General features: G+C 49.5%; 3 protein-coding genes across 9 annotated transcripts; all 3 read right to left on the reverse strand.

The window, feature by feature from the left end:
* Positions 1 to 273: 273 nt before the first annotated feature.
* On the reverse strand, positions 274 to 5,188 carry LOC147269807 (gonadotropin-releasing hormone II receptor-like). Of its 2 annotated transcripts, none has more exons than XM_086196001.1 (4): positions 5,123 to 5,188; positions 2,047 to 2,623; positions 1,636 to 1,840; positions 274 to 1,086 (listed from the first exon to the last, which is right to left on the reverse strand). In XM_086196001.1, exons 2-4 carry the CDS (start codon positions 2,590 to 2,592, stop codon positions 593 to 595), a joined length of 1,245 nt encoding a protein of 414 aa, XP_086052127.1. In that variant the 5' UTR covers positions 2,593 to 2,623; positions 5,123 to 5,188; the 3' UTR covers positions 274 to 592. The 2 variants fall into 2 exon arrangements, with proteins under 2 accessions (XP_086052127.1, XP_086052133.1); XM_086196007.1 differs by lacking the exon at positions 5,123 to 5,188 and adding an exon at positions 2,783 to 2,813.
* Positions 5,189 to 8,902: 3,714 nt separating this feature from the next.
* Positions 8,903 to 15,213, reverse strand: LOC147269808 (uncharacterized). Of its 5 annotated transcripts, none has more exons than XR_015110830.1 (9): positions 14,240 to 15,213; positions 13,537 to 13,604; positions 12,458 to 12,505; positions 12,268 to 12,332; positions 12,087 to 12,124; positions 11,056 to 11,135; positions 10,337 to 10,616; positions 10,228 to 10,296; positions 8,903 to 9,465 (listed from the first exon to the last, which is right to left on the reverse strand). XR_015110830.1 is itself a non-coding variant. In XM_086190933.1 (9 exons), exons 1-9 carry the CDS (start codon positions 14,325 to 14,327, stop codon positions 9,412 to 9,414), a joined length of 555 nt encoding a protein of 184 aa, XP_086047059.1. In that variant the 5' UTR covers positions 14,328 to 15,213; the 3' UTR covers positions 8,906 to 9,411. The 5 variants fall into 5 exon arrangements, 4 of the variants coding, with proteins under 4 accessions (XP_086047059.1, XP_086047072.1, XP_086047080.1 ...); XM_086190933.1 differs by having other exon boundaries at positions 8,906 to 9,465; positions 10,228 to 10,278; positions 10,554 to 10,616; XM_086190946.1 differs by having other exon boundaries at positions 8,916 to 9,465; positions 10,228 to 10,278; positions 10,554 to 10,616; positions 14,206 to 14,317.
* A 126-nt stretch (positions 15,214 to 15,339) lies between these two features.
* On the reverse strand, positions 15,340 to 21,734 carry LOC147269809 (lactoylglutathione lyase-like). 2 transcript variants are annotated; one of them, XM_086190968.1, is made up of 6 exons: positions 21,522 to 21,734; positions 18,017 to 18,099; positions 17,789 to 17,929; positions 17,457 to 17,524; positions 16,776 to 16,865; positions 15,340 to 15,582 (listed from the first exon to the last, which is right to left on the reverse strand). In XM_086190968.1, exons 1-6 carry the CDS (start codon positions 21,588 to 21,590, stop codon positions 15,491 to 15,493), a joined length of 543 nt encoding a protein of 180 aa, XP_086047094.1. In that variant the 5' UTR covers positions 21,591 to 21,734; the 3' UTR covers positions 15,340 to 15,490. The 2 variants fall into 2 exon arrangements, with proteins under 2 accessions (XP_086047094.1, XP_086047103.1); XM_086190977.1 differs by lacking the exon at positions 16,776 to 16,865.
* Positions 21,735 to 21,872: the final 138 nt, after the last annotated feature.

The raw sequence follows: 21,872 nt of genomic DNA on the forward strand, positions 1-21,872 counted from the left end.
GTTGAACCCTCAACAAACACACATCGCCTTTCACTCTTGGCTGAAAAATTCAAGACTGAAATCAGCTGTGTTGATGGGGATGCTGGCGACGCTGTGGTGAGGAAGGTTTCATTCCTTCAGCAAACCAATGTGCAGAGCAGCGTCATCACCCTCAGCTGCTTTTCAAAAGGCCCGAGACATTCTGACATTCATGTAACAACCAAGCGCTCTGCTTAGCCAGTAGCAGCTGACGGTGGGAGGAGCCTTTGTCCTTCTTTATTCTGGTTGACACGATATCGCCGCTTGATGAAGAGACAAAGACAAAGGTGGCCCTGAACACAAGACTGGCTTGTATGCAAACGAAAAACAACATTTTCCATGCTAATCAGGTTAAAATGCCATTTCTCTCTTAAATAATAGTTTTCCTCTTAACGTGAGACTCCTTTCACACAGAGGCCACCTCACGCCACCGCACCATGCTGTCTTGTTGATCCCTGTAGGAAAAGACTGAATGATGCAGCTCCAGATGTGCGCCTGTGTGATCAGGGGCGACCCTGCATCCAGCAGTTTAGCCCAGCGTTAGATACACGCTGCAGTATCGGGTCAACTGTCCCTACACTGAGCTCTCAGCACTGTAATGGCATGGCTGCCGCCCTCCTGCTGGGCTGAAAACGGTCCCGCAGCTGTTTGGTTCATCCCGGTCACAGATGTTGTCCTTCTCACCAGAGACGGTCCCTCTGTCAGTGGGTGACGCGGCTGCGGTACGTTTACGAGGGCCTGGTATCCCGGTGGTATCGGCCTCCTTGTCTGACATCACTGCAGCTTTGCTCCTCAGACCCTTTCGGAAGCGTGTGGTGAACAGACCGTAGATGATGGGGTCCAGGCAGGCATTGAAAAGCCCAAAGATGAACAGGATGTGAGTGAGAGAGTGAGAAATTTTTCCTTCCAGATCATCTGGGAAGAACCAGTACCACAAACCCAGCAGGTAGTAAGGTGTCCAGCAGACTACGAAGCAGATCACGATGACGATGCTCATCTTCAGAGTTCTCATTCGTGCTTTGGGGATGTTGTTCTTCGAGCAACGTAGGAGAGGCTCATTGGAGAACACTGGAGGACATGAAGAAGAGTTAGGACCCCGCTGAGATGAAAGCATGCCAAGTACTGTCCCGGTCTCTGGAAAGGGCTGGGTGGTGAAGCAGTGTTACTGCATACTGTGATATTGTCAAAATCAGCTGTGACGAGTGTTTCATTGCCATCAGAAACCAATTCTGCTTTGCAAAAAGCCCATTAAAACCTGCCAACATCAGTTTGTGGCTGTTTGGTGAGCTACTCAGCTACGATGGCGAGCAGTCAGAGGCTTCCTGAAGCAAATAAACCCCAAGATTACAATTTCACCAGGAAATGTAGGATTTATCACATCAGTGCATGGATGAGGAGTCTCTTTGTTTTTTTATGACAAGTACGAATAAACGGGCCTGCTCAGACGGGTGCAGAACTGGCACGGTCGGTACCTGATGTTTCTGGCGTCAGTGTGTAGAGGGATTAATCAGCTGGTGTGTCACAGGCTGCGGTGAAATTAGAGGGTTTAAGGTGCCACGGACTGGATCCTGACTCTGAATCATATTGTGTTGGGAACCAGCAAAGACTCAAACTCACAGCTCTTCTTCGTCATCTGCTTGGAGATCTGGATGAAGATTCTGGTGTAGCAAACAATCATAATTGCCAGCGGCAGCAGGAACAGGCAGCAGAAGGTAAACATGTTGTAGGCCGTCTCCTGCCAGTGGGTGACGAAGCTCCCCCTAGTGGTGCACTGGGTGAAGTTTGCTGGATAGGTGATGGTCACGTTATGGAAAATGAACAACTGTGGAATTAGAAACTGGTATCAGGAAGGAAGAAATGGTACCAGAACATCTGTAATGCAGACAGCTGAGAATAATGTCTGCAGAACCACAGACGAAATGAGCGACAATACAACGTGGAGTCAATTCTTGAATACTTCAAGTACAAGTACATTAATTCAGCCGAACACAGAAACATTCTTGTCAAACCAGTCTCACCTGGCCATACCTGAGGGATGGAGAACAAGGCGCTGGTCGTCCATGCCACCGTCAGCATGACCCTGTTTCTTCGGCGCGCCTTGCTGATGGCCAGAGGGTTGAGGACCGCCGAATGACGGTCCAGACTGATCACCACTGTGACGAAGGCGCAGGAGTACATGGCCTGAAGCTTGAGGAACATCAGGAACCTGCAGGCTAGGTCACCAGCAAGCCACTGTACCGTCATGTTCCACACAGCGTCCACCGGCATCACAATGAAGGTCACCAGGAGATCGGCGGCGGTCAGGTTATTGATCAGCACTTGGACGTGGGATTTGCGCTTGTGGCCGTTAGCGACCCACAGAACAGTCAGATTACAGAAGGTGGAGATTCCACAGAGGATGAAGGTGACGACCACTCGGACTTTGGCTGCCGTGGAGAAGGTCGGCAGCTGGGGGACGCTGTCCACCGAGGTCCAGTTACAGCGCGACGCCTGCCAGCCACAGCTGGTGTTGACCTCATATCCTGCGCTCTGCTGACACATGACAATGGAGGGCGGACAGCAGGGGGCGTCCATTTTCTGATGCTCACTGAAGCATTTTGTTGCTCTAGGAGGGGTCAGAGAGACAAGTCAGATATAAATATGGACTCCTGCAGGAGGTCAGCAAGGAGCGACGCTGGCTGAGGGAGGGAGGGAGGACAGAGTTTCTGAGCATCGTCAGAAGAACAACCTGCCTGACTCCTATCAGCCTGGCTTCAGGCCTGACCTCTCCACTGAAGCTGCACTCCTGTCAGCCACAGAACCACTGGAGCTGCTGGTCAGTCCTCTGTCCCCCTGCTGCTGGACCTTCTGCTCCTTTGACGCTGTGAACCATCAGACTCTCCTCTCCACACTCTCTGAACTCAGCATCTCAGGGTCGGTGTTGTTGTGGTTCAAGTCCTACCTCACAGGTAGACCCTTCAGAGCGTCATGGAGGGGAGAAGTGTCTGAATCACGTGGCTAATCGACAGGGGTTCCCCTGGGGTCTGTGCTGGGCCCCCTACTCTTCTCCTTATACACCCCAATAATCTGCTCATGTGACTTCTCCTGCCACTGCTATGCTGACCACACTCAGCTCTTCCTGTCCCCTCCACCTGAGGACACGTCTGTCTCAGCTCAGATATCAGCGAGTCTGCTGCTGTCTCCTCATGGATGAAGGAACGCCACCTTCCACTAAATCTGACAAAACTGAGTTCATTGTCTTCCCAGCGTGTCCCTGGGTTCAACCACAGATCAGCGTTCTGCTCGATTCACATCAACTCATGCTTACAAACTCTCTCTCTATATATATATGTATAAATACATACACATATATGTATTTATACATATATGCATGTATTTATACATACATATATGTGTATGTATTTATACATATATGTATGTATTTATACATACACATATATGTATGTATAAATACATACACATATATGTATTTATACATATATGTATGTATAAATACATACACATGTATGTATTTATACATATATGCATGTATTTATACATACATATATGTGTATGTATAAATACATACATATATGTATAAATACATACATATATATGTATATACACAGTATATGTATATACATAAACATATGTATATATACACACACATATATATACAGTATATGTATATACATACTCAGTATATTATATACATATACTGTAATCTTGCTTGTGTTGTACGTCGCTTTGGACAAAAGCGTCTGCTAAATGAAATTGTAGACTTGCACATAAACACATATGTGTATGTATATACACAGTATATGTATATACATACACATATATACACATATATACACAGTATATGTATGAATACATGATGAATGAATACATGATGGATGAATGGATGATGGATGAATACACGATGGATGAATGAATGATGGATGAATGCATGATGGATGAATGGATGATGGATGAATGCATGATGGATGAATACATGATGGATGAATGGATGATGGATGAATGCATGATGGATGAATACATGATGGATGAATGGATGATGGATGAATGCATGATGGATGAATACATGATGGATGAATGGATGATGGATGAATGCATGATGGATGAATGGATGAATACATGATGGATGATGGATGAATGTATGATGGATGAATGTATGATGGATGAATACATGATGGATGAATGGATGATGGATGAATGCATGATGGATGAATACATGATGGATGAATGGATGATGGATGAATGCATGATGGATGAATACATGATGGATGAATGGATGATGGATGAATGCATGATGGATGAATACATGATGGATGAATGGATGATGGATGAATGCATGATGGATGAATGGATGAATACATGATGGATGATGGATGAATGCATGATGGATGAATACATGATGGATGAATACATGATGGATGAATGGATGATGGATGAATGCATGATGGATGAATGGATGAATACATGATGGATGAATGGATGAATACATGATGGATGAATACATGATGGATGAATGGATGAATGCATGATGGATGAATGGATGAATACATGATGGATGAATGCATGATGGATGAATACATGATGGATGAATGGATGAATACATGATGGATGAATGCATGATGGATGAATGGATGAATACATGATGGATGAATGGATGAATACATGATGGATGAATACATGATGGATGAATGGATGAATACATGATGGATGAATGGATGAATACATGATGGATGAATGGATGAATACATGATGGATGAATACATGATGGATGAATGCATGATGGATGAATACATGATGGATGAATGGATGAATACATGATGGATGAATGCATGATGGATGAATGGATTAATCCACTTCGACCTTGTGGTTAACTCCCCTCTTGTGTTCCTTGTTGTTAAACCGCCGTTCGTAGTTTGCTTGTTTTGGTTCCTGCTGACTCAAACGAACTTGAACTGATATCGCCCCACTTCTCTGGTCCGTCCAAACTGAACCGATCAGCTGCTCGCTCCTTTCTCGGTTCTTGAGATGTTTGGGTTTTATCCTTCAAGCAGCGCCTCGAAGTTGGTTTCTGCCCGCAAACCTGAGGAAATCATACAAACGCAGGTACCTCGCATCTGCGTCCGGGTCCACTGAAGTCCAGGTGGGTGTGGAGCCTCCGCCCGGCGGGTCTCTCCTCTCCTCCGGACTCTCGCGGCGCAGCTTCGCTTCTGCTGCGCGCGTCCGCCCCTGCGTGGGCGCAGCCACGCGCATTCCGGCGGCGGGCGCGTTTATTCACGGAGGTTCGAGCTTGAACCTGGAACCTGCTGCACCAATGGAGGGAGACGAGACGGAAATCCACTCAGGACCTGCAGAGCTCCGGACGCGCCGGGAGGCCTTCCCTCCATGGCGTTTTTTCGAGGCCACGAGAGACTAATAGGACTCCTTCACGCACTTTTATGAATCGTTGGAAACTCGGTCTGACTGAACGGAGGGAAGCGGCGGGCCTCCTTACAGAATTAATAGAAGGGATCTACTGTCGGGATCGATGGAAGGGATCTGTTTGATTCCAGCTCCTGCGAGCTGCTGACTCGCCGCTAAAGGACGAACCTCCTGTTAAAGTTGTGCAATCAAACAAATGTCCTACATTCACGAGTGTAAAAATGTAAATATGAGCAAGGACACCTCCTCATCCCCTTGAGGCTCTGTTTTGTTGTTTTATGATAAAATATCGTTTGTTTTACTGAGATTGCGTTTCACTTCTGTTGATCCTGTTTCATCAGTGTCTTCCAGGGGACTTCCTCCTCCTCCATCCTGACTGCAATCCAACAAGTTCCTACGAGGGATTGATAAAGGATTTCTGATTGTGAAATACATACATAAGTGTGTATTTGTACACATACCTAAGTGTCTATTAGTATGTTTGTGGTGTGGCTGCCAGCAGGCGGAGCCAAGACGGTTCCAGCTCCTGTGGAGCAGCAACAACTCCAACCATCGTTCCTTGACGAGGTTGAGAATCTCACGCTTCCGGTTTTCTTACCGTGACGAACGTCTGTTGTTACTTTGATGAAAGTAACGCAAAGAAAGTAGTGTAATCAGTAACTGATTACTCTAGGTGACGGTTGCGTAACTCATCGCTTGTAAATGGAAGTAACTGGAAATATGTAGTTCAATGCTGTCGCTGACTGATGGAGCCACAGAGGAAGGACGGAGGATCAAACATGGCGGGAAGCATCCAGCAGCGGACAGGAGGCGAGCGGCGTCCCAGTGAGACAGAGACTCAGCAGCAGAACATGGTTCTCTATAATCTGCAGCTGGAACCAGGCTGACCTGTGTTTGTCACACCTGGAGGCAGCGGAAGGTCAGACGGGACAGATCAGCCATCTGGCATGGAATTAGTGGCGCTTCATCATCATGTGGGCAAATGTCACTGGAGGCCGCTGACACGATCTGGAGCGAGAGGCGGGATCAGCGCCGTATCTGAGAGGGGAATTATTCTGACCTCCTGCTTTCATATTCTCCAGGTTCTCCAGGTAGAACAGCTGTGCTTTCGTTTACCTCACATCCCTGAATCTTGTAGTAAAAGCCAATTTATTTTGAAGCTCCTGCTACCACGCAGTTCTGGTCACGTGACACGTGGACCAGGTACTACACCTGTAGAAGTATTTAATACCTTCACAGCAGATGCTGCAGGCCAGAGGTCCGATGCTCCCCTCCCAGCCACAGAGGGAGCTACTGCAGTCCTGGCACCAACATCTGCTGGGACTCAGAGATGAACCGATAACATTCTGGAGGTCAAAGGTCACTGGGTGCATTTCCAGAATGATGGTGGTGCTCTGGACTGGTGCTGGTGGTCTGGTCACCAGAACTGGTCCAGGAGCTCCTAGCTTGTCCTTCACCCCTCAGTGGCTTTCTCTCTTCTGGTTGTTTAGTTTCCTTCATTTGTACATGTGTTTTTAATCTGGCTCCGCCCTCTTCTCCTTCTACAGGTGGAGACGGGAGGGTGAGTGCGCCTCCTGCTGCACATCTGGACGCAAACACACATATTTTTACCAGATTTCTGAAAATTCAGTCACAAGTATGGTAAACTGTAGTGAAACCGGACCGCTGCCCCTCGTGTGAGCAGCGGGTCTAGGGAACAGTTCGAGAGACGTTTGTCCACTGGGACTTGAGGACGAAGTAAAAATATTTTGCTACCAGCTGCAATGTGGTACTTCTACTTGGTACTTAACCAACTGCAGGCCTGATGGACAAACATGACACAGCAGATATGCTGGTGAGAGTGATAACAGCCCTCTGATATTCTGCAGCAAGGAGCCGTGAGGCGAGCGGCTCGGAGAACCCGTCCAGTATTTTTAGCGTCAGAGTGCTGAAGCTTGTCTGCTGCAGATGTTCCTCGCTGGACCCAGCGAGCGAGAACGCCGGCTGAATCATCTTCTGCTCCCTTAGGCAGAAAACTAAAGCTGATCTGGATGTCCTGTCTGGAGGGGAGACCCCGCAGCCGGACCTCCAATCCGCTTCGTCTCTCAGTCACTGAATCAGACATGGTGAGGTACAAGAGAGCCTTGAAACGGCTACGGAGTGACGCTGTTAAGGCGGAGGATGATGTTGCCATGGGAACGCTGGACTGAAATAATGATGATGTGGTTGTTTCTGGATTCTGTGAGGACACCAGCCAGTTTCTATCAGTCACTTAGGTTCAGCCTCAAGCGCAATTGTTTTGTGGTATTTTGTTCCCCGGTGGACTAAATGGACCTGAGTTTTCGGTGAGAGGCCATAAGCTCACCCCGTCCCTCCCGCCTCGGCCGGGCGAGGCAGATGGCCGCCGCATACCCCGGGTCTGCTCGACGTGTCTGTCTGTTGAACGATTGTTAGTCCCCGATGGGTTTAGTTCTGTTCATAAAATGCTGATTTTCCAGAAACATGTTTGAGGAGCAGGCTCCAGCCCCCCCGCGACCCTTAAAGAAGGGGCTGCACGGTGGTGCAGTGGTCAGCACTGTGGCCTCACAGCAAGAAGGTTCCAGGTTCGAGTCCCGGCTCGGGCACAGGATCTTTCTGGAGTCTCCATGTTCTCCCTGTTCCTGCTGGGTTCTCTCTGGTACTCCAGCTTCCTCCACAGTCCAAAGACATCAAGAGGGACCAGGTTAATCCAGACTCTAAATTGACCGTAGGCGTGGCTGGGAGAGCCAATGGTTGTCTGTCTCTATGTGTTGGCCCTGCCATGGACTGGTGACCTGTCCAGGGTGAACCCCGCCTCTCGCCCGTTGACGCTGGGATAGGCTCCACCCCCCCGCGACCTTTAATGTGTAGGAATAAGCGGAAGATGACGATGGATGGATGCATGGATGTTTGAGGAGCAGATCAGCCTGGTGTTGCACGTCCCTACAACGTTCTTATGATTGTTGTTATTGTTATCATTATTATTGTTCTTCCTGTTGTTGTTATGAATGTGCTTCACTTGTAATGACCTACAACCTGTATACAGTCTGATCTTTGTGTTCAGTTTTCTGACATGGACTTTATGAACCGTTTACTGCCAGCATACCAGGATGTAACGTGTGAGGAGATCAGCAGCACTTCCTGGTACGAAGCTCCGCCACTGGTCGGATCTGGACCCTCATATTTCACCACGATGATGCAAATATTCATGTAATCAAATCAATTCAATCAATATTCAAGTTCTGCATGTGAACAACTGCACCCCTCAGTCCAGCCCCATCTGGGGTCTGTAGTGCCCTCTAGTGGCGGACCCACTTACACAACTCCCCTCTGCTGAGACAGATGACCTTTTGAATCAAATATCATGAAGGTCTTTAATGATGAGATCAACAATCTCAGTTCCATTCAGTCTGGTCCCACTTGTAGATGAACCCCCCCTGGTCTGTCAACCCCTGGAGGACTTGGAGTCTCCAGAAGCCAAGAGCTTCCTTCCACCAGCACTGAAAGCGCTGCTCTGAACATTAGAGCGCAGTGATGTCATCTTAAGGTTTCATGTATTTTGGCAGTGTATCGATGTGTGCGCCCTGCATGCATGGATACAGAAGTAAACAGCGTTGTACTGACAGTAATAATAAATACATGGAACTGACGAAGATGGAATAAACTTGATGGAGAGACTCGCATCCTTTCCTTTATTTGACAGCACTCGTTACATCCAGAGACTCACAGGCCAACAGTGAAGCCTGTTCGTCTGCACGAGACGCACGAGTCATCCATAATCAATCAGTAATCGATCTACAAGGAAGTGATGCGTCACCATCAGCACAGAGGGGTGACACGTTCAGTGTGAGGTGAAAGAGTGAGAGCAGAAGAACACAGCTGGTCACAACCAGCTAGTGAGAGAACAGCTGTCAATCAACATGATGATGAGACGCTGGTCACAGGGCGCTCTGGTCAGCAGGATGACAGGTAGGTGTGGGTTCACCACAGCGGCGCTCTGGTCAGCGCACCCCTCCAGCTGTGAGACTCTGCCACCTGCAGGACAGCAAAACTACATCATGCTGGAATCGTCACTGTTACACATTTGTCTACTACTACTAACTAGTATTTGACCAGTTCAAGGTCTTGTTGCTATACTGATGCCAGATTTTTTAATATACACATACACACGTTTATTTATACGTGTGTATATGTATATTTATATGTATATAAATATACATATACACACGTTTATTTATACGTGTGTATATGTATATTTATATGTATATAAATATACATATACACGCGCGCACACACACATATATATTTGTAGTTGATCAAAGTATCCTGGATCATAAATACATGTCTGGCATGTGGAACAAACCAAACTGCTTTCAAATTCAACAAGTTCTCATTATAATAGTGGGTGGAGCTTCTGTCCTCTGCTCCAAACATGGACTAGGAGGCGTGGCTGGGCCTGACCAACACGGCAGCATCTACCCATACAGATCTGGAGGAGGAAGAGGGGGGCTGTTGGTTTTCTGTGTTGTGGGGTTTAGTTGAGTCGCCACTGAAGCTGAACGTCTCCATCGCCTCTGACGGACCTCCAACATCGTCTCAGCCGTTCCGGTCGTTTGGGCTCAACAAAAGTGTCCGCCGTCTCTGCAGGTGCGCGCGTGCGGCTCATGGTTTTAGTAGTTTTGAAGGTATTAATAAACGAAATGACATCAATACGACTGAATACTGGCAGCCTGCAACGACAACATAATCACAGAAACATGAATGAATACGGATCAGCACCAGCTGGCGTGGGCGTACCTGCATCCTCCTGTGAAGAAACTTCAACTTCTGGTTGAGACAATCGACCTCCTGAGGACGAGACCACAGGTACACACAGGTACACACAGGTGCACACAGGTACACACAGGTACACACAGGTACACACAGGTACACACAGGTGCACACGGTCAGAACTGGTTCAGGTACAGAAGCACAGTGGTGGAGGGTCAGGTGTGGACACGCCGCAGGGTCAAAGGTGACTATGGTACCAGCATGCCTGACTGTACCGCTGTGGTTTGAAACCCAGACAGAGGCAGAGAAGCTAATCTGGATGTTCCGTTACCACGGCACCTGGACTCACGTACCTGGCTCAGTTTCTCGTTACGCCTGAGTTTGATCTGTGGGAGGAGCTCCTCCAGCCTCTGGATCTGCAATCAAACATGGAGTTTAAATGTTTTTTGTTAAAACCCAAATACAAATATGTTTACTATGAACCAACAAAAAAACCTGACTAGAAGAAAGCTACAGTGCTGCACTTCTGGCCCTCAGCGGTCAACAGGCGCTCACGGCTAGGCTCCGCCCCCACGACTGCAGCTGCTGTAGAACGATGCACGAGTTTGCACCTTGGTGAGCTTCATTCTCCCACCATCCGAATTTGATCCATTTGGTCTGAAAACTTTTGGAAAGTCTCATGACTCAACGACTTCTCTCTGCTCAGTTCGCTGGTCTCTACTGAGCATGCTCAGTAGCGCCCTCCCACAGATACCCAGTCCTCACACTCCAAAATGCAAAGTGCATCTGAGGAGCAAGAATTCATAGAGTGAACGTGCTGCACTGTAACTTCTGTGAGCCACATGTGCGTCATACCCTTCGCTCGATGGCCAGCAGCCGCGTCTTGGTGCTCTTGTTGATCAGAGTCATGGGGATGGTCTTGGGTTCTGGGCGCACTGGGAACCATCGCAGAGAACAAACGCTTGTCATCTTCAGGTGGAATGTTGGCCCAGTTTACAGCAGCGACTCACAACCAGACTGAAACTGGCGACACGCTAACAACTCCACGGAGACAGCAGGTGACACGTTTAACATGAACGAGTCTTCTCGAACAAGCAGAACCTCCAGCATGCCGAGTTGTTTCGTCTGACCAGAACCACGATAACCCCACACCTCCGTGGTGGTGCGGCACTCAACGTCTCTTGTGAGCATGCAAGGCGTTCAGCAGGCAGAGCTAGAATATTGCTGGTTGGACCCCAGGTCCGCCCACAACTCTGGGCTCACAAACAAAGTAAACCCTGGAAATGAAGTACATTTTCTCCTCAATTAGGGCCTGAGCCCGGAGGGGGAGAGGCTCCCTATTGTGTTTGCTCGTTGTGGTTTGTATTCGTCAGTTTCGCGGTTTCAGTTGTTTTTATTGTAAAGCTTTCCTTGGTGACATGCTGCCCCCTGCTGGAGAGAGAAATATGACTCACCAGCTAAGTGTTGGGGGATGTGGAGACCTAAAGGCCCTGGACTTTCCTGTGGGAGACAAGTCTGCCAGCGTGCTAGCACAGTTCAAGTACTAGCACTGCTAGTACAGTGCAAGAACTACGACTAGCAGTGCAAGTGCAGTTCAAGATGCGAGTATAAAAACTGTCTCTGCAGCTAGAGACACGTGTTTGAGTCCGGTCTTGTGTCCAAACCTCAACCAGGACATCGTCACACTCTAATTTCCAAACGTGAATCAAAGGCACTTATTGTCCTTGAGACATGGCAGACGCAGTTTTCTAAACTACAAACCAACATGAACAACCTCCCCGACTACGACTACTACGACTACTACGACTACTACGACTACTACTACTACTACTACAGAGTGAAGCGGTCATGGTCTCGTCGACTCCTCCTGTGACATCAGGTCTTACCGTGCTGGAAGATCTGGACGACTTCCAGCAGGTACGGCCTGTGATGAGAAACATCAGAACTCAGTTGGTGCAGAGACGCGGGGAAGCAGGTGCTTCATGTGCTTCAGGTGTTAACTGGAGGCGTGTGATCAGTGTCACTGACAGACAAACAAACATGGAGGGACGGGGTCGTGCGACCTACGTGTGTTTGCTGTTGGCAGCAATGGAGCCGCTCAGGGGGATCAGTCTGCCTCGCTGGTTCCTCATCTGGACAGAAGCAGAACCTGAGATCTACAACCACACACTGACCTCCCTCTCCAGACATTCAGGTTCCCACCACACATTCACAGTGAGTCCTGCTCCCGGCACACGGAGGCAGGTGAGCGCCGCACCTTGAATATGAGATCCACAGCGTTCAGCCCGAAGGTCGCTGCGAGGATCTGAAGGTTAAAAAGACACATAAGAAGAACAGAGCGGGTTGGTATTGAGATGGAGAGCTGCTCAGAGGTACAGCGTCACTCAAACCAACCGTGTCATGTGCCTCTGAGCCACTAGAGGGTACTAGAGGTCAAAGGTCAAGGCCAAGGCAGACCACAGGTGAATGAAGCTCATGCTCATCATCAAGGAGGAGGATGGCGACGCCGGAAGGACACAAGCTGCTGACTCTCCATGCACACGCTAAGAAAACAAAAAGGTCTGGAGTCCACACCCAGTAGTACTGGATGAGAAATACAGCACTTTAGTAGTGCACTTCGGACATGCGCCTATCCCGTGACCTTTGACCCCGTGACCTTTTCAGTTCCATCCCTCCATGTTCTCCCTCTCCTCCTGTTCAGGGTGGTGGGGGTGGAGCCTATCCCAGCAGCCTTCCCCCTGGACAGGTCACCAGTCCATGGCAGGGCCAACACATAGAGACAGACAACCATTGGCTCTCCCAGCCACGCCTACGGTCAATTTAGAGTCTGGATTAACCTGGTCCCTCTTGATGTCTTTGGACTGTGGAGGAAGCTGGAGTACCAGAGAGAACCCAGCAGGAACAGGGAGAACATGGAGACTCACCCAGAAAGACCCCGTGCTGCAGCCGGGGCTCCACCCACAACCTTCTTGCTGGGGGCCACAGGGAGGACCACTGCTCCACCCACAACCTTCTTGCTGGGGGCCACAGTGAGGACCACTGCTCCACCCACAACCTTCTTGCTGGGGGGCCACAGGGAGGACCACTGCTCCACCGGGCCGCCCCCCCAGTTCATCTTCCAGGTCCAGTGGAGGTCTGTGAGCTCTCAGGCATGCATGTATCAAGCCTCTCTGGGCCTCTATGGCTCCAGGGTAGAGCGGCCAGCTGGCAACCTGGAGAGTCACTGGTTCGGTTCTCACTTCCTGACCAATTGTCCATGAGCAAGACACTGAACGTCTGTGTGAGGGTCATGTGACTGTCACTCCAACTCGCTCGCAGGTACAGTAGGAACCTCACCTGTACGATTGTGGCGCTGTCAGCCGCTGGAGGAACAGACGCCTGCCGAAGAGCCACCACAAGCTGGTCTGCAACACACAGCAGGAGGACACGCCCCCTCAGTCACACGCCAGCGGGTCAGGGGTCAGTCAGAGGTCAGATGTTCAGGGCACAAAGGAAACTTCTAAGTGAGTTGACATCAAAGTAAATCAATAATACAACATGGCCGCCACAGCGAGTCAAAAACAGCTTCGAAACTAAAAACTGTGAAACAATCGACAGTTCGAATAATGGCTGAGTTAAATGCGTTCGATGAGATTAATACTCATTAATGAGCCCGGAGCACGAGCCTCATCACGGTAACGTTCAAACTTCCGAGCGTTTCCTGCAGCCATGGCAACAGTCGACGGTCACCAGCAGCTGTTCGCGTCTGCAGACGTCACTGTTGACACGTGACCATCAGCAGAAATAAACGAATAAAAAAATAAAACGATGTAAACAAAGTGATATTTCATTTATTTATCGTAGTTCAAAAACAAAAAGCAAAGTATAATCTTTATCCTCAAGAGTTACAAAGGCTGGTTGCCATGGAAACAGACGCAAGCGCGTAAACACACACTATTAAAGCGCCGAGCGCGAGCTCTGACTGGCCGCCAAAGTAAAAAAAAAACGTCGAAGGAACCGACGAACCAAGCTGGTCGAGCCGCTTCAGGGCGACCCAGACCTTCGACGCCGGTGCCGAGTCGCCTTGACCAACGTTCGACACCTCCATCACCACGACGAGCAGCAGCTTGACACTGACGACCTGACATCCGGTCAAGGACTTTCAAAATAAATGTTTAAAGGCAGTTGCAAGCGTGTTGGTGTTGGAAAAAAATGAAATGACAATAAAACTCATGTGCTGGTTTCTAAAAGCTTCACATGGACCAGAACACTTCCTCGATGGTTCTAGTTCAGGAACCAGGACGCTGTTGGGCCCCTCTTTTACCTGTTCAGAACCAGAACATCTGGGTTTCGCTAATTATTTTCTGGGACACTGGAAGGAGCCCTAGATGGTTTAGGCCAAACAAGCTGATATTTTTAACTGCTGATTCAAATATTAATGTTCTACAGGGTTTATCAGTTCATCCAGTCGTTGTTCTGTAGTTAATCACTTTATTCGCAGTTTTCATCTTCATCTCTCTTTGTAGTTCAACTAAGTTTCTATTCTGGTCTTTTCTCCCTGGTCAGCGTGCGTTCGTCTCTCAATGTGTTGTTCTTACCTCAATCTCATCTTGGGGGGAGAAACTGCTTGTGAAGTATTGAGAATCCCCACTAATTTGTTGGAAAGCTTCTGTTCAAGTTAAACTTGATTGATCGATAACAACAACAACACTACATTTTATCTATTGAGCGCTTTTCAAGGTACAAAGATGCTTTACAAAGTTTAAAAGATAAAAATCAACACTAAAATACAGAACAATAAAAAACGAACTATGATTCAAAGACAGCAGTCTGACGAGGGACTTTTAGGGTGGTGGGATTTCAGCAGACGCGTAAATACGAGACCAGCAGCAAGAGGAGGAGGAGGATCTGCTGTTTCAGATTTTCCTCCTGAAAGGGGAGGTCATCAGCAGTGATGGGAAATGATGAGGCAGAAGTTTTTGATCGGTAGCGTTCACATTTATTCCACAGTAACGTCACTGTTTAGTGGCGAAATTACTTTTAGGACATACAAACTGAAGACTGTAGACAAATCTGACTGCAACACCAAGCAGTTGGTAGTCATAGCAACAGCTGATGCACCTATTCTAGCTGACCCATGCTAGTCCCACCCACCCATGCTAGTCCCACCCACCCACGCTAGTCCACCGTGCTGGTCACCTGGCTGGTCATCAACTCTCCAGCACGTTGCTCGGTTCTTTGCTGAGCATCAGAGTTCTGCCTGTACGCCCTGCAGCAGGTAGCACGTTAGCAGGTAGCACGTTAGCAGCTATCAGGCGGTGATGGACATCATGTTGTTGGGACTCAAGATCTCAATCCAGTAACCATCAGGATCCTGAATGAAGGCCAAACCTTTCATTTTACCTGCAGCAAATGAAGAGAAGGAATTATATCTACAATTCATAGGTGAGAAATGTCATGACCAGGATGGACACATCATCCTGTTGAGTTAAGAGACTTCTTACAGTTTCTATACACAACAATAATGAATTCACATGGAAAAGAAACAAATATTGCTGCTAAATGTTTGTTTCTTTCATCAATTTGTTGCAGTCTTCCCCGTTTTTCTCTCCGATCGCTCCCCTGCTCACTCCTCTACCTCTGACGACCAAACCCTTCCTGTGGCGTCGGGAGCTGTGTTTGTTTCACCTGACGGCGAGGAGTCTCACGTGTTTTGGGTGGACAGAGGCGGATAAGAGGAATCAGAGGATCGGGACACGGGTGTGGGGCAGGGAGAATCTCTTCATTCACAGTGACGCTACGACAACGTAGTCAAGAGATGTCTTCCAACGTTACAGAGCATAAGATACCTTTTAATACTGAAGACAGGCTGTGTGTGTGTGTGTAGGTGTGTGTGTGTAGGTGTGTGTGTGGTGTACTTGCTTGTTTTCCGAGATGTCTCCTGTTTTTGTACGGTGGGCTGAGACGTTTCGTGTCAGCACAGGTCACAGTGATGAGACTTAACTCTCATTCTCCTACAATACGTAGGATGGGAGGACCACCGTCCTCCCCCCAGCCCAACCAAACACCGGGACCTGGACACTTAGCCGTTCCTCCTCAAAGAGACCAGAGAAAGTACTGCACCTCGAACCAACACGTCTACTCCTGCCAACATTCCCTATCCTAGCAGCCAAAGTATCTCAGCTAAAAATAGAAGCTGCGCTCCAACGGCTCCAGCTCGGCCCCCCTAGGAGCCCCTGGACGTGGTGGTAGAAAGCCTCAACTGCATGAAAAACACTTTTTACACCAAATACTTTCTGTCCTCCCTGAGTATTACTGTGGTGTTGCAGCCACTGCTTTCCAAATTCACCTAAAAATGTTCAAGCAGGCACATTGCCAGCTCACGGAGGCTGCACTGAACCAGCTGACAGCCCCTGGGTGACGCTGCCCAGAAGCGACCAGACCAGTTTGGACTGGAGGAGCAGAAACGAAGAGAATCTGCCTCCAGCAAAGATTTCAGCCTGAACGTTGACGACCGGCCAGCCGAAGAGCTGGGGGAATACAGAACGCCAAGTCACGGATGGATTCGTTCGTTTCAGGTCAGCTTCACATCTTACCCTCATCCGGCTTCTTGACAAACGGGACTCCGTTGTCCTCAAACAGTTTGCAGGCGGCGTTGACGTCAGGGACAGCGATTCCAATGTGCCCTGTTCATCAGCGCGAGGACAAAAAGCAGATGGTTGGTCTTTTATTTGCTCCACAGTTTTAACAGTGTGAGCTGATCTGAACGACACATACGAGACAAAGCTTTAGTAGTAACAGAGAACCTCCTACAGAGAACCTGGGTGACAACGTCCCAGGGGAACCAGTAACCAGCAGCTTCACGTGACGACTACCAGCCTGTGCTGCTGGGCAACTGGGAGCCAACAGAGGGCGCCGTCTACATCGGGGTCAGACCAGAGGTCTCAACCTGGTTCTTGCTCACTCATGTCACAGCTAGAACATCAGTAAAACAACGTGTCATTCCGTTTCTATCACCACTCCATGACTACAACCTCCCACCTGCAGCTTCTGGTTTTTGACCTGGGTGCAGAGTGTTTGGTCTCAAGGTGCTCTACAGCGCCCTCTAGTGCATGTGAGTGAAAAGACACGAGTGCCAGAAAGTCTGATCAGCGGCAGGGAAAGGGTTAAGGTGCTCGATACTAGAAAACTTCCATTCAGAAAAAAGGTTGTCTGGATTTTCCTTGATCTTTCAGTCTACTGGTCCAAAATATCTGTAAAGCTTAAATTCATCTTACCGAAACCACGCGGATCCGAGTTTCCATTGTGGTAAGACTGGCTCTCATCAGACTCCGAGCCCCAGTTGCTTTGAGGCAGGAAGGGAAAGAGACAAATGATCCCGTTAATTAGAGTGAGATTAATGAGGACTGGAACACTGGATTCACGAACTGCTGCTCAAACTGGCTGAGAGGCTGATTTCACAACACTGAGCTCCACCTCACACTCAGACGACCGTGGAGGAGGAGGCTCGGGTGCTTGGTAGCTCACATGGACCAAAGGCCCTGGAGAGACGTCTATAATGAAGTGGTTCAATGCCAGCAGTGGCGAGACAACTTGCCCTGATCCTTACTGAGTCAGCTCCAGGGTGGCTCGTCTGGAGAAGGTCCAGGACGTCCTGTCTTTGACGTCACTGGGAATCTCCCTCTTGTCCTCGTAGCCCAGGAAGAAGAGAGAGAACCGCATGGCGGGGAAATCGAACTTTTGCAGCAGCCTGGAGGATTTCAGACAAAAAATGTGACTTCACTTGATGAATAAACGAAGAAAAAGGAGATCAAATCAACCCCACACTCGTACTCACGTCATGCCAAGAATTCGGGTGTAGAAATCCAAAGATTTAACCGGATCTTTGACCCGCAGCATCGTCTGCTGCATCATGAAGTCCTGGCACAAACAAGAAACATCTTACACACTTGATGCTAGTTCTGTCAGAACGACGGCGCACCTGCCGTCTCTTTGTTTCAAAGCATTCAGAGGCGAGAAACGTTTGAAGGACAAAGCTTCTGCCAACACCTCAGCACTGTTCCGGTCACTCTGGCGTTGGTTGCCGGGGGTTCGATGGATCTTCCTCGGGGACGTTTGGAAGTCATAAACACTGAAGTCAAGCTGAAGGTGAAAAAGGACGTTCCACTCCAGCGTGTTATATTTGCACGGGAGGTCAAAGGCCACCGTTCCAAGACTGACTGATTAGCAGGAAGGAGCATCAGTCAGACGTGACCTTGAGTGACGCGCCAACATCCCACCAGGAACCTGCCTATGGCAGTTAAGCTCCTGCTGTTCAGAGGCGGCGGCGGCTGGGACAGTCGGGGCTGATGAACGTCTGCTCGCTGAAGCCGACGCCACTGAGCGTCTTTAACTTTAGTTTCTGTTGTTTGTCTTTATAATGCCGGAGAAACAAACAAATCATTGCATCCTCCACATTTCTGAAGTGACCTTTACCGCAGCCTGTGACATCAACACCAGCCCGCCGCCATAGCTGAACACTAGCGCTCAACTCACCCTTTTAATATTCTTAACAGCAGAGAACTGCAATGACGAGGCTCCGGGTGTTGGCGTCTCCTCTCGGGCGGAGCACCTCCTTCATAGCGAGGATTCCTCCGTCACCTGATGGGCCCTCAGAGACGGATCAATGAAAGCCTTTGATACGAAGAGGGAATTAAAAAGCTAGAGGGAGGAGAAACAGAACGCAGCTCCAACGTTGACGTGACACGACTGCGCGGTGACGTGTGAAAGTTCAGCATCGTCTTGATTTTCTGACCTACGTGGAGGAAGTGGTTGAGGACCTGGAGTTGGAGGCCCAGCTGGCGCCCCCTCCTCTGTTGAGCTCGACAAGAGGGTTCATCTCTGAGCAGGAACAACAACTGAGCACCACTTGTGTTGTCCCTCTGACTCCGTGAGTCGTACTTCCAGGTTCATGAGGCGGTGAATTCCACTGAGACACGCAAACATTTGGTTTGGGTTTTTTAGAGAATTTTTTTCCAGCGACTGAACCTGAACTGAATTCCAGCACAGTTTCGTGTTTGTGTTCTGGAACTCCCTCGAGAAAATGGGCGTCAGCCAGACTGCACCTGAGTGCAACCGAGCGCACGCAACTCACACAATCACCACGTCAGTGTGAGTCCATAGAACCGTGAGAGCAGGTTGGCTCACAGCCGCCGTCCACTGTTCCTGCATGTCGACTCCAGCAGACGGAGGTTATGGTTGTTTTCGTTAAATTCCATCCATCCATCGTCGTCTTCTGCTTATTCCTCACTAGTAAGGGTCGTGGGGCGTGGAGCCTATCCCAGCAGCCTTCCCCCTGGACAGGTCACCAGTCCATGGCAGGGCCAACACATAGAGACAGACAACCGTTGGCTCTCCCAGCCACGCCTACGGTCAATTTAGAGTCTGGATTAACCTGGTCCCTCTTGATGTCTTTGGACTGTGGAGGAAGCTGGAGTACCAGAGAGAACCCAGCAGGAACAGGGAGAACATGGAGGCTGCTGGGATAGGCTCCACCCCCACCACCCTGAACAGGAGGAGAGGGGGAACATGGAGGGAGGGATGATGGATGACGGAAGGATGGATCCTAACGCTTTATTTCAGTGTTTGCTATGCTAACACGACTAGCGAGCCAAGGTAAGGCTCTCCGGGTTTTTCTTTGGTGTTGTTCTTGGATTCACTGACCAATGCATCACGGTGCCTCTTTCTAACTGCAGTAGACGAATATTTAAAGTGGACTTTTCTCGTCAGAGCACTGAAGCCGGCCCTGGTGACCCCTGATGAGACCACGCATCTTCATTTTGAGCAGAGGAACACGAAACAGCGTTTTCTTGTCTCTCTTCCTGCTTGTAGCCTGTTGGTCTGGGACCTTCATTATCCTGTACGGGGAGGTCTGATCCGGCCTTGCGTGCTAGCTTGAGGTAGATATCCTGCATTTCTTGGCGTGGGGCAGCTGGGTGGGAGCGTTGCACTGTGCTATCTGTGTGCCGTGGACTCTTCCTCTTTCCTGTGCTCTTCCTCCTGCTGTCACTATCAGCAAACCCAGAGAAACCTCCCAAACCTGCAGCAGCAGCATCTTCCCTCTCCGCCGAGCGAGCGGCTCCCTCAGGCTCCGAAGGCAATGTGAGAGATTTCGAAGGTTCCTGCTAGACAGCAGTCCTGTATGGGCCTCATTCACATCTCGGGTCAAAGAGTGACCTGCCAGAACTCAAACGGAACACATTCCTGACCCTCCTCAGTGTGGACTTGAACTCCAGAGCACAACATTTGGGGGGGACATCTGAACCTGTGACAGGTCAAAGCTTTAGTCTGACTGGTTAAAGCTTCTGGAGGTCAGCCAGTTTGAGAGCAGAGATGCGGGTGGTCCCTGTCAGCGCTGAGGGTCTCCATGTACCATTGAGAATAAAATGGTTCAAAACCTCTTCTGCTGTTGACACGTTCAAGTCAACTGTTTAGAGGGAATCTGCTGATTGGCTGCATTGATGAACCTGAAAATACGGAACTTCTCCACGTGTATCAGGATCCACGATTCCTGGGGGGGCTTCCACTTTCACTGCCTGGTCACAGACCTGCAGCCCCGCCACCCATCACAATAGTAGAGTTCCTAGCTCACTACCTGCACACGACACTAAGCAGGAATGTCGTGCATGTTTTGTTTTGCATAGATTTTGCAGTAACCAGCGCCACACTGCGCCTTCAGGTGATGAACTTGCGGGCTCAGCGCGGATCTCCGTCTCCACGAGAGGCCTCAAGTCGTCTCTGCTCGTATTTCCGAGGTCCCTGCGTGAACAATCTTCCACGCACGGAGTGTATTTTCTACACCGTCTGTCAGTTCCTTCCTGGACTGCTCATCTGCTGCTGCCGGATGCTCGGATTTCTCTCCAGATCAATCAAGTTTTTCTACGTCCGAACCCGGGGTGACACGTCCCGGTGTGCGGGCTACTACCTGGGTGTGGTTCGGCCCAGTTGGACGGCTCAGCTCCAGCACCATCAGCAACCCACCGTCCAGCTCGACTGACAACGTGAGCTGGTGCCGGTAACTTTTTTCGGAGTCAGTGTGCCCCTCAGGTCCCGGTTCAGACGGTACCGGCAGTTAGCTAGCGAGCGCTCGCACAACCGGGTCAACAAATCACCTGATACAAGCACCTTCAACCTGGGCGGACTCGCTGACAGACGTCCAGCAGCTCACCGACGAACAGCTACCGGGGAAACGTCCCCCTGCCCGGTGACAAGCCGCCGGTCAGTCGGTGGCCTATCGGGTTAACTCGGATTAAGAGACCGGTAAAAGTTCGGTCCAGCCTCCAGAGGGAATAAGAACAACTTACTTTGGTGATCGGGTCTCCATCCTGACACGCCGACGCCACGGACTCGTCCGACAGACCTTTGTCGCTCATTTTGGCCTCGAAGTCCGTCAGAAGCCCGAGAACATGGTCGAGAGTGAGGCTCGGGAATCTTCGGCTCGCTCGCTCTTATTGGCTGTTTCGCTGTCGGCGCGCATGCGCTCTCTGTAAACCGAGCTCTGAACCCTCCCTAGAATTCTGTTGTGTTGTGCGTTTCAATCGTCAGTCTGAGGCTGCGTCCGAATGGCCAAGCAGGTCTGGTCCTAGGTCTCAGAGCAGGTCGGAGGCTGTCCAGAACCACAACTGGCGCGAGTAGCGACCTACTTCTCAACCTAA

The sequence above is a fragment of the Aulostomus chinensis genome, chromosome 2 (assembly GCF_037954235.1).
Source record: "Aulostomus chinensis isolate RoL2024-O1b breed Wild chromosome 2, RoL_Achi_v1.0, whole genome shotgun sequence".
NCBI lineage: Eukaryota > Metazoa > Chordata > Actinopteri > Syngnathiformes > Aulostomidae > Aulostomus > Aulostomus chinensis.